This window comes from Euprymna scolopes, chromosome 1 (assembly GCF_053919585.1).
Source record: "Euprymna scolopes isolate OS-2025 chromosome 1, ASM5391958v1, whole genome shotgun sequence".
Lineage (NCBI taxonomy): Eukaryota > Metazoa > Mollusca > Cephalopoda > Sepiida > Sepiolidae > Euprymna > Euprymna scolopes.
The window spans coordinates 82,018,335-82,031,589 of NC_136482.1; the positions used below are offsets into that span (position 1 = coordinate 82,018,335).

General features: G+C 31.4%; 1 protein-coding gene across 11 annotated transcripts in view; it reads left to right on the top strand.

Moving 5' to 3' along the window:
• The window catches only part of LOC145243562 (putative phospholipid-transporting ATPase IIB), a 392,356-nt gene that overhangs the window by 316,518 nt on the left and 62,583 nt on the right, over positions 1–13,255 (top strand). For all 11 annotated transcript variants that reach the window (XM_080106777.1, XM_080106576.1, XM_080106656.1 and 8 more), the window contains one exon: positions 1,834–1,984. In XM_080106777.1, coding sequence (XP_079962903.1) covers positions 1,834–1,984 — 151 coding nt within the window. The remainder of the gene's footprint in view (positions 1–1,833; positions 1,985–13,255) is intronic.

The window sequence follows — 13,255 nt, forward strand, 5'->3', positions numbered from 1 at the left end:
ATTTTTTGTGTTGATTTATTTATTTAGATGACCACTACTTAATAATGCAAATATTTTGAGGTTTTATTTTGTGCATCTCACTTTTTAAATTGAATTCTTTAGATTTTTTTACATCAAAAACCAAAAAAATTAGATTTGTTAAAAATATGCCCTTAAAAATCAAAAACCTATAAATTATGTATAATATTAGCTATTATGTGGCGTTGCTCGGGAGTGTTTTTATATTTATATTGCCTTCCTTCCACTTTTTATTAAGCTAAAATATTTAAATAGGATTTTGAAAGCAAGATTTAACTTATATTACTGTATCATTTGGTCATTAATTTATTAATTGAACTATATGGTAAACTGTAAATGTTTTTACAGTAATGTTGTTTTAATCTCTATATAACTATTGGGTTTAAATAGCTTTCAAAGCTTTCAATGCAGTAAGATCTGCTCAGAATTTTAAAGCCAGAAATTACTTTCTATTCGACAGTTGAAATGCTTACAAATTCTTTCAAATTTAGAAGAGTCACAAAATAATTCAGTGTTTTATGTGCAATTATTAATAAATAAAATGGCTGACTTGTTTATGAAGGAATCGAAATGTATGCTGGTGGATTTAATTTTGTAATTAAATTTCAAAATTTCGTTTTATTTAATGCTATAGTATTTTTTATTTGAATAAATATTTGATTAATTGTAAATACAAAAAAATCTTATCAAAGTTACGTTAACATGCAAAATGCACACTTAGAGAAATTATTTTATAATTTTAATATAAATTATTACTAGCATCAGATTTCTAAAGTTGATGCCAGACCTTAATTTTCAGGAGTCTGAGTTGAGTTTGTTTAGCAGACTCTACAGCCCTGCTTTTAGCCATCTTTAAATCATTGACTATACATTGGCTACTTGTGTTTAGTAGTTTGTAACAAACTATGTATTCATGATCTGCACTGAAGACAACTTCTGTATTGATGAATCAACATCTGAGTAATCAAGAATTTCTCCAGTTATATTATTCTTCAGATTAATTTTTGCGATTTCTTATTCTGAGGTATCTTGATGCGTTTTTAACGATTAAAATCAAAAACATTTGTTAATTTTTTTTTTTTTAAATCCCATTTTAAAGCTCAGATTATAAATGGTACATCAAATAATTTGGTTGTTTCTATTTCCTCCTTGGCTCAAAGTTTTGTAGTATTTTCTCATAAGATTTAACTAAATCATAGACTATTGATTAGCGAGCAGCTATAACAGATTTAAGACCTAGTGTTTTTTGCTTTTCTGTCATACATTGTATGAATTGACTATATATTTTCAACATTTTTTGTAAGATTCACTGATTTGTTTGAGAAAAACATTACTATTATTTATCAATTATTTATATTTTTAATTAACTTTTTTTTTTAACTCAGCAAATCAATCGGTGATGTTATCCACTAAACTACTGTCATATTCCTTTTTAGTATAATGAAAAAATGTAAACTGTTGTCACCTATTTAACTTTGTTTAGATAAAGAGTGATTTTGTAAAGCCAGTTAAATATAAAAAATGAAGACAAAATCGAAAATTAGCCTCTCTTTATCTCTTCTTTTCCAACTATGGGTTAAGTAATTGTACTTTTATATGATTAAAATAAAATATTTTAATCTTAGATAAAATGTTTTGTTTTTTTTGCAGACAGCATTTTCATATAATTAGAACAGAAACATCCATTTACTATCCAAGTTTATTTAATATTTTCAGTATATTAAAAAAAAAAATAGATTCACTTTCCATTTTCTAAATTTCTTTCATGATTTTAATTTTTGTAATCTTAGAATGTTTTTTTTTTTTTTTTTATAGTTGCTTGGGAACCATATTTTCAAAATGCAGTCGCAAGAAAGATCTTCGGCCACGGACTATTCATTTAGGAATGTCCCGTGGCCCTATGGAAAAGTATCCTAAAAATGTTATCAGAAACCAAAAATATAGTATATTCACCTTTATACCGAAGGTAAGATCATATTTCTTTTTGTTTGCACTTGGGTTCTTTTTTTTTTCTTCATTAATTTTTCTTTCATAGGACAATATTAATGTTTAACATTTTTCTTTGTAATATTAAAATAAAAATGAGCATATGAAATTAATTAATGAAATGACTTTCAAGAAATATAAGTGGTTCATATTATGCTCAAAATAAATTTACATCCCTGTGTGATTCAGATTTATACTCCTAGTGACTCTACCAAATGATTGGTAATGACAAAAGTGCAGTACATAGGTTCATACACAACTTATAATATCACTTCAATAAAATAAAAACAAAACGAATAACTATAAAACAATAGATTAAAAAAGCTACACCATATGGAGAGTGTAGCAAAGTGATATTTCATCAGAAAATGCCTCCGGTTTTGCTTATTGCAAACAAACTTTAATTATATTTCAAAATGCATAATTTTTAATGATTTAAAAAGATTTATTGAGACTTATTTTCTTGGTACATAATTGAAAAACTGTGTCTTCTCGCTAAAAACAATTGTTCAATGCTATCATCACCAACATCTTCATAACGTTTGTTCCACATACTGGCATGTATTGTATAAAAGCAAAGCTAATGGCAATACAGAGATATGTTAACAACAAAATCTTTGCTTCTGTGTTAAATTAAGAAAATTCACCTCACTTTATCACCAACATTATTTAATATTTATGCTTTCATATTCAGGTTTATCTTCAGTTTTATGCGGATAATTTTGTAACAATCTTTTTTTTAATTTATTTATTTTTGTTTTTTTAAACTTCTATTAATATACTTTATTCATTCTCAAACCAGGCCATTTAATTTTCTCTGCCTCACTGGTCATAAGATGGATCAATGTTCAACATTTTTTTTAATATCATATAATAATGCAAAGAAAGTTGTGTATTGATAAACTGTGAGTACCAACACTAAAAAACTAGATTTTTAATTCGCACAAATTCTTTAACAATTCATTTAATTCGATGAATTAAAACAATGACAATCGTTTTTTATTTTTATTTTTTTTATTTTTACATTTTTCAGCACATATCCAAAACTTGCGGCACAATCAACACTTCAATTTTCAGATGCTCACATTTACATTTATACAAAAATATTAAAAAAAAAAAAACAACAAAAAAAAAAAACTTCTTATTATACAATCTTTAAAACTAACTGTTGAACAATTGGTGCAAGTTTTTTTCATATCAATACCTCCTATTCATCAGTAGCCAACTTTTTCCGCAGTAACATATTTGATATTTCCAAAAATGTTGAAAATCAATCTCTTTTCTTGTTCATTTATCTGTTTAAATTCTTAAATACTCTCAACGCATTACTACTTGTTTATTGAAAATATCCCCATCTAATAAAATAAAAAAAAAAAAAAAAAAGTTTTACTTTTATACCACTTACTCGGATGTACTTGATCGCATCAAATATAAATGGGTTGTAATTCTAAATCTTATGAGCTCAACCAATGAATTACATATAATATCCTGGGTATGATGTGAAACTGCATCTAATAGTGAGATCCTTATTTGGCGATTCAGGGTTGGGGGGGGGGGTGTATTCACCCTTTAGTTATTACTAGCAAATATACCTGGCATTGCCTGGTATTAAACATAACATTAAATTCCTTTAAAACAAAAATGAAATTAAAAAAAAAAAAAACGGAAAGAAACCGAAATATATGCATGCAAGTGTTGTTTTTTTCTAAACAGTTCACTTCTTGTGAGTAAAAAGAAAATACTCGAGCAAGATTGAAAGCAAAACTTAAAAACAGTGAGTCAAGTACAGTAGCCATTAGGCCAGTTTGACACAATCTTTAAAAAGTGTTTTCAAACCTATTTATTCTTAACATAAGAAAGCCGTCATGTGAATGATTTGTGCATGCGCAGTCAGGAAGCACTTGACAAACATAAAAATCCGATGACCCCACAAGTACTAATTTTTCAATTTTGACTCCTTAGCAGCCGCTTTTTTTTTCAAATGAAAACTGATAAAAAAGTTTTCTACATGTCTGAATGCTCTACATACGAAATTTCTAGTCTGTAGATCCAAAAATTTGTTGAGTATATAGATTGAGAAGTGTCTTCACATGCACGCACATTCTCACTTTTATAGGTATATCGATAGACTATTTCGGCGTCCACTCTAACGCAGTGTGATATTTGTCAGGGTTGCATCTATGGATTAAATAGAATTAATCCTGAATATGGCATGAAACTGCACCCGAAAAACGTAAGTGAATATTTAAAAATATTAAGTTCATTAATATTGTCTCAGAACAGTGTCTTAACTAGTACAGCCACATCACCTGCTGTCAGTCATTTGAAATGTGTCTTACATCAATGTAGATGATTCAAAGCTATGTGGTAGACCTCTTTCTTATAATATGGAGATCAATTAATGATGATCTGATCATATTTACCCAGACAAGTGATTTCCTGTTTTGAAAGTCGTCTGTACTAAATGGTAATCTATATACCCTGATGAAAATGTTGGTCAACACATAGAATATCTGAAAACTAGTTATTTTCATTGAAATATGTTTAACAGAAACTTTTTTGTCATAAATATAATATTTTTGAAGTAAATTGTTTCTTTACAGAAATAAGTAATACTGAAAGTAAAATTTGTCTTTTAATTAATTTTTATTTTTAATATAATAAATTAAATAAATAGGAAAGAAAATTAGGCCGTGCCTTGCCAATCATTCCAATGTCTTTATACTGTCATTTGTTTCAACATATCTTTAAACAATAAAGTAAAAAGCATATTTCAGCTGCTGGTATAACCTCCGCAATCATTTGGAACATAATATATTTCTGACTGGCTGGTATGTAATATAGCAAAGTTTTCAGATTCTTGTGTGGGCCATTTTCCAAATAGGAAGGCGTTTGCCAGGGTAAATATGTGCTTACACCCCTGATCCCAGCAGGTGGCACAAGCAAAAATGGTAGCAAGCAGGAAAAGTTGATGAAAATAGAATAACATAGCAGCTTTTATTGAAATGCCTGGATTCAAAACTTATTAGTTAATTACCCCTGGAAGAGTTGATATGTTCTCAAACAAAATAAATTTCATGTAAGAATAGTACTAAACAAACTTAGCATCATCCGCCATAAAATATTATCCTGCTTAAAATCATAATCAGTCAAAACGGAAAGAGTTAACAAGCATGAACTTTTAATCCCACTGCGGTATAATAGCAAAAGAGTGAGAGATAACAAATGGTCTGCTTTTGGCATTTTGATATGATTTATCACAGATCTAAACAAAGCCAACATGATCCAGGTCAGACCAGGAAGTTGCTACCAACCCAACAGTGGACAAACACATTTATCAGTGTTGCTAAGCAGCTTCTAAATGAATATTTTAGAAAAAACAAAGCAAAAAGAACTTATAATCACACTAACATGAAAACAGAACACTTATTATTTTTATATAGTTTGTTTTTTGAGTTAAGTACTCCATTACTCATAAACTCTGTACATTTTACTTACAAAAAAAAGTATATTTTTAAGTTTTCTGTTTTTTTTTTTTTTTTCTTTTAGTTTTTTTTAGTTTTTTCTTTTTCATTTAAAATTTTACTTATGGCGTAGTATGATTAAAGGTGTCACCATGTTATTTATTCCTCTGTTAAACTATGGAACCACAAAATGCTCACTGTATTTGAAAAATTGTTTGAATGGGGGGGGGGTAAGTTTAGAAAGTTCGTATGCCTCCTATTTTTTATTCCGCTTGAATGGATCAGATGGAATTGCAAATTGCATTGTTATGATGACTGAACTAATGCATTCGTAGCTTGAAAGTTTCATCTCTTTGTTGCAAATATTGATAGTGTGAGACTCTAAGAAAGCAACCCCTGCCATGGGTGTGCGTTAGAAACAAATGTGTCATTGAATTCCTGTCAAAAGTGCATCGAGAATGGTGGTGACTATGTAGAAAAATAAATTCTGGGGCACAAAAGGTTGCTCCTTTGATTACAGGTTAAATACTATTGCTGTGGCAATATTCCCTTTAATGGACAATTCCAATATTTTTATTCTTTGCTTTTTATTAGTTTCTACTGCTAATGAACATAGAGGAAGAGTGATAAGAAGGGAGATTATAGATGCCGTATAGAATAGGAGAGGTAAAACAATATATAATGAATGCGTGTGAAAGCGATTAAAAAAAAAAAAATAAGAGATCACTTGATGAATAATTTCCAAATTGTGCAGGTAATTATAACAATTAAAATTGACTTTTTTAAAAAAAATTTTCAAACATAACTCAATTTTAAAACTTAGAAATATTTTAGCTTCTGTTTTGTATGATCAAGATATAAAAAAGAGCCTTGGGGAAACAAACGTTGATTAACTCTGCTTTAGTATAATAATAGATAAGTTTTAAATGAAATAAAGAAAAAGTTACCTTGTATTATTTGGATTATTCAAACTATATCAAGATGTGGGGGAGGAAACATGATTGGCTTAATGGATACTATCACAGTTTGGAATCGGTTCAAATCTTTGTAGATTTGGTGTGATCATTTATGCACAAAGACTGGTGAAAAAAAGGTATGGACCTGAAATTTCTCCCTCTCTATGGGTAAATAAATTCAACTTGTATTCAATGGTATGCAATGAATCTTTTAACACATACCAACATGTAAAATAGATGTTAAACTGAATATGATGATGATGATGAGCATTGTCTGATCTGTTCCTTGCTTTCTTTGTTCTAACTCGTTTGATGCATTGGTTTAGTGGTTTTCATCAATTTGTTGTTTTAATATACCTCATAATGCAGCTTTCTATTCTAGTAGGTTCAAGAACTGCAAGCCTGTAGAACTCTCTTCCTGCTGGCCTTTTCAAGACTAAGGATGGCATCTTCTGTATTTGCAATAATTGCTTTTCATTCATTTTACCTGCTTACATCAAGTGACTTCATGCCTTGTCTGGAGCAATTTCTATGGGGGGGGGGAGAACAAAAACAAAAAACGAATCCTTTACATTAAGTATTGTAAGAATTAAATGACCTAAAAAGGTTGATTTTTTTTTTTTTTTTTTTCTCTGTAAAACAAACCAAACTCTAAACATCTGAACCTGCATCAACTATAGCACCAACCAGACATCGTGAAACATAACGAAAACAGCACCTATAACTAATATCCGCAACAACATGCGTCTAAAGTAAGAAGTAGTATTATGTTAAAATACACATTTACAAGAACTAAAACATTCAATCCCATGATGCAAATCATCATATTAAATATCTGTCTGTGGATATTGTAATGACAAGAAGTTATGTAATTGGTTGAGTTAACACTTTGCTGGAAAAATAACATCTGATTGTTGACGTAGAGATGACTCACCTGGTTTTAAGAATAAAATCCTGTTGTTAATAGAGAGATACCTTAGGATAGCTGCATGTGCATTGGAGGAAGTACATTCGTTTGCTGAATAAACAATGTATAGTTGGAAGCCACATGCCATAAAGAGGCATGCCTATATTGAGTACTGACGAAAATTTCTGGGGGTGTCGCCAAAACTCGTCTTTTTGGGAAACGATTGGGGTAAAAAAAGGGGAAAATAATATCATGCAACAACACAAAGAGAAATAAAAGGTAATTAATTGAGAGCCAGTAAATTGTTAGAATTATAAATGTTTATTTAAAGAAAAAGGTGGCTGGTTGCTTTGAATTCCCAAAAGCTTGTAAAATAAAATTTACTAAGTAACAAATAGAGAGAAAAAAACGGAGAAAAAATCAAAAACAAAAGGCATTCAATATAGAAAGGAAAAAAGGCAACTGGGCAAAAATTCACATTAAAATGGTCTCTCAAAAAGGAGACTTTTCAAAATATATAAAATGTTCTTAATATCAAAGGCTTACTTGAAGTCTGAATGAAAAGAGAATAAACATTTCAAAACAGGGAGTCCTTTAAGACGCGTTTTTCACAAATAAACGAACCTTCAAAGGTTTTTTTAAAATGTCTCTCTCGCCCGAAATAGGGTTCCAAACAAATGGTCCACTCTCCTTTTCATGAAGGGTTGTCAGTGTCTCTCTCTCTCTCTCTCTCCTTATTCCTCCTTTCTTTGGAGTAAGCAGTTTACTCAAAAATTCTGACACAGTTCTTATAGTTGGGCTCTCTACCCAACGTTTAAATAAGATGAAATTTATCGACGGCACGTCGAATGTTCTTCTTTGAAAGGGAGCTGCCTACAAACACTTCAATACATTCCTTAAAAAAAAAGGCACTCCACTGTCAGAAAAGGATTAAAAAATATACAAAATACGTTGCCGAAAAACGGTCAGCAACGGAGTCTAAAGGATGCTTCTTCCAAGATGGCCAACCTCCAAACTGATTTTTTTTTTTTTAAAAGGGCACATAAAACGGGGCATTGTGGCGTTCGAGAAGTTCCACAAGGATCCTGATTGGCCAATGGCCAAGGGCAAAAAGGAGGAAGAACGGACAGGTCGTTTCAAATTTGGGAGAGAGATAGAGAAAGAGAGAGAGAGGTAAAGAGGGAGACGGGGCGAGAGGGAAGCGCACACACTCACAGGTCAGTTAAAGGCCGACTACTAGATACGTGTACCGGGCAAAAAGGGAAGGGATTCACAAAGCCAGCGAGTCAGTCGCTCAAGGCAGCCCATCTCCCACCCCACTTGCACTGTGTGATGGCGACAAGAATCTTTAAAGTAAAATTTCGGAAACTCGAGAGGGAAGCGCACACACTCACAGGTCAGTTAAAGGCCGACTACTAGATACGTGTACGGGGCAAAAAGGGAAGGGATTCACAAAGCCAGCGAGTCAGTCGCTCAAGGCAGCCCATCTCCCACCCCACTTGCACTGTGTGATGGCGACAAGAATCTTTAAAGTAAAATTTCGGAAAGTACATAGACAAAATCTTGCATGCAGTTTAGGATGGATGAGTGTCCACAAATGTTATAATAGCTGGCTTGAATCGGGGTGAACAGAAAGTAGTTGCCTAGAGAATTTGATATATCAACTCTCATATGCTCTCTACCTCTCTCACTAGCTTTACTGACTTGCTTCAGCTGAACAATAAAGATATATTATAGTTTTGTACATAAATGTCTTTCTTTAAAGCATAGCAGCAATATGCAGCACTGATATCTAAATTGCAAAATATTCAATGACACAATCTATTGAAGCTAATGACAACTGATAGCATGCTATGAAAAATAGAAACGTTCTGATTTGTGCAAAGATATCTGAATCAATGATGCAACCAACCCTTATGACGTCACACAGCATTATTTAAGTCATAATCTTTGATTATACCTTGAACTTGGCATCTTTCTTTTATTGATTAAAGCTGCAATTAATACACCAAAATTGAAAGTGCCATATGTAAGCCCATGCCAGATGTTTCTACTTAACTCAGGAATGCAGAAACCACTTCAAACTCTAACCACATGGATACACATTTATCTATTATTGGTGGGAATCCAAGAAATTCTATTTCCTGCAAAATCTGAAATTACAGTTAATAGTTTTTATCTATTGTAAAGTGTTGATGTAAAAAAAAAAATTGTTCAAAATTGCTTGGATATACTACATGCAGATTCATTGCATTGTGCCATGTCTAGTTGATTTAGGACACAGGATTTTGCCAATTTTGTCATTGCTAACCACCTTTGTCCAAATTGCATTTAGTTCTGTCCTTCCATTATTATCTGGAGAAACGGTGAAAGTGATCTTACTTAGATTAAAGTGATGATCATTATTAAGGTTATTGAGAAGTTTTGTTATCTTGGTAATAGCATTGAGCACAGCATAAGTCCGTTAGTGTGGTTGCAAGAATTAGAAGTGGATGAAGTAAGTTCAGAGAAATTCTATTACTAACCAGCATAGCATTACCTTTGTTCATCAAGGGGAAGAGACTATCAGGCATATGTATGCAGTGTGATGATGTTCAGAAGTGAAAACCTGTCCAATGAGGATTGAGGACATGTGAAGCATAGAAATGATATGAGAATAATATGATGGATATGTAATGTAAGTCTTAAAAATGTCATTTTCTGGTGACCTCAAATGAAGATTAAATCTAGACAGTATGGGGAGATGTGTGCAGAAGTATAGACTTTGATGCTATTTCCATGTTAAAAGAATGGATAGCTTAGATGTAGAACAGTTGAGATAACAGATTCAGTTCATAGGGGAAGGCTAAGAAGAAAATGCAAAAAAGTAATAAAATAGACCTAACAGATAAATAAAGACCTAGCTAGAGATATGTTACTTTTGAAATTAATTTCTTATAGCCATCTAACACATGCCATCATATAAAATAAATATGAAACAGATGATGATGAAAACATTGCAAAGATTTATTAGCCATGTAATCACTGGTCAGATATGGTGTAATATGAAACAGTGATCCTAATTTGTTGTGTTATATTTTTGATTGTGTCATGTTTTGAGAATAAGGACTTCGTATTATGTGTGTGTGTGTGGGGGGGGGTAGTCGCTCATATTCCTGTGCTGAAATTAGTAATCAAAGAGAAAACAGTTAACCAAAATTGATATAAAAACTGGCAAATATTTTTGTTTATTTTTTAAATAGGTTAGAAAGCTATACCCATCAATGATATATTTAGAAAATCTCGCTCTAATTTACAAATAAAGAAGATATATAGTTTATTAATTATTTATGAATAAAGAAGATATATAGTTTATAATTTATTACTAGTGAAAGATTTCTTTGGATGGAATCAGACTATTTAACATTCAAAATTCATTCTTAAAGTTAAGGACTTGTTTTGTTATACATTGGAGCATGCTAATCACGCTATCACACCTAATCAGCAATCCATTTACACATTTCTTGGCAGTCACTTATCTATTAATCATCAGTATTTAGTTGTACAGTTAGACTTCAAACAAACACGTTTTCCTGGTTATCTAGAATACTAACACGTCTGTTAAACAAAAGCGAATAATGGCAGCAAAGTCTGTTAGGACAAAAACACAGTTTGAGTATAGATGAATCTAGACATAACTTTCAACAGTAAAATTCAGTGGAATATAAATTATTTCAATGAAGTTTTTATGTTTCAACAAATATTGTTGTTGGTAGATATTTAAAATGTCCTTTGTTAAAGGAACATTTACTTTGTAAATTGATTTATGTTATGTCTACATCTGATAAGTTGTCTGTTAAAAGTATTGGGTTTCACATGACTCAATTATGTCTAACATTTAGCTATAAATATGAATACTGTATTCTGATAAGTTAACTATTCTTCTGTATTTTTATTTTTGTTTTTAAACAATTTTGATCTAAGATTAGGCAAAAAATTGAAGTCCTTGTTTGAAAATAGATTTTATCAAAAGATTTTATGTTTACAGTTGTAATGTGTAGTGATGATTTTAGCTGTGAATTGAGCTATTTGGAGTTTTTGATGTTGCTTACTACTGTTAATGCAATTCAAATTATAAACTAACTCTTTTAATATTAAAGAAAGACTAACTTTTTAGCCTGTTAAAAACAGGCAAAAATTATAGCCAGTTGACTTAGAATGAGTGCTTTATGTCAAACTTATAGAGTAAATGTGGTATTGTGGTGATGAATCCTTATTAATCCTTAACTGTGCATCGAACAGATACCATAATACTTAGTTAACTGTACCTTATCATTATAAAGGTATATACAAAATTACAGCCAGATCGACTAAGTAGTTTTCTAGAAAAAGTGGAATGGACAGAAAGACCAAGAGAAATCTATCTATATATCTATAAAAGTGAACGTATCTGTGTACATTTACCTACGCAATAACTTTTTAGTCTACAGACTCCAAATTTGATATACAGAAGACTGAGATTTGGGAAAATCAACGTGATCGGTTTTCGGCCAGAAATTCGGCTGTTAAGGGGTCAAAGTTCAACGATTTGACCTTTGAGACCTCTACCAAACTCCTCCAACAATTTTGGGTATAAACAATTGAAATTTTAGATATAGATTCCTTGGACATGGATCCTCTTGATAACTTGATTTGAGCTGAAAATAAATGTTAAGGGGTCATAATAGGGGTCAAAGTTAAAAAAAATTTGACTTCTGTTGTCTCTACCAAATTACTCAGACAATTTCTGGTCTAAACATTTGAAATTTTACATAAAGGGTATTCAGAGATAGAGCAAGCTTTTAATCGGTTTGGATCGAAAATTTGAGCTACCAATATATAAATGTATGTATGTATGTTTGCATGTCTGCCTAGAACTTTGGACAGAGGCAACGGATTTTCACAAGATCAGTATCGTTTTGAAGTTCAACCCTTCAGACGACAAATATCAAAAAATTGACTAAAAACATTTTCTTCACCCTCAATTGGGCACTTTTCTGCAAGGAGGGGGTCGCTTTTTTCACCGATATTTTCGAAAGTCATCCCCTCTTCTTGATTTTCTAGCCTTAAGTTAAACTTACATCACTTCCGGTTTGACGATGGTCGTAACAGCAAAGACGTCACGTTTTTTTCTGTTCTTTTCCTCCTTCTCAGTATGGGTTTGAGCCTGCCTTCCTACTACCATTTTTTTTTTTTTTGCTCAACACACACCTTCAAACACCCATGCCAGGATAACATAGATGATAGTTTTCTCAAAATTGCTCTATTGATCTTCGTATTATATTTACTCCATGCCAGAAGGACTCTGTACTTATTAACATATCTTATTTTTCTCGCCAAAGAAAAAAAAACGAATCTATTTGAAAATTTTTACTTGACATGCTCCAAAATTCAATACATGAGCATGATATTTTGTTAGAGTTGATCTACGTGGATGTTCTTATATCCAAAGTTTATTCTAAACTTATGCCTTATTCTTACAGCATTACATTCCTCTACATTTTTGAGACTGAAAAAAAATCTCCCTTTCTTTTTAGCCAACTTATATATTGTTGGTATTATTTTTTTCTGTTAGAATATAACAAAGTTTCTAGAATTTTAATAAGGATACAAGTTTTTTTTTCTCCCTCTTTTCTTGAAAATGAAGCTATCTGTAGGTGGCAGCCCATGATGCCTTATGGCATAGGATGGAATCCTGGTGGTTGAGTAGTCTGTGGTCTAATTGCATAAATGGTCATGACTCGCAACACTTTATTTTGGCTCGATAGGAGGTCAGAGAAACCTGATCTGACCAATTGGTTAATCATGTCATACCGTAGTATCTATCAGTTCATCCTCTACTGTATTATTCAGTCTGATTCTTCTATAAATGAAAACTTTTTTTCCTCCCAAATGAATACTAGACT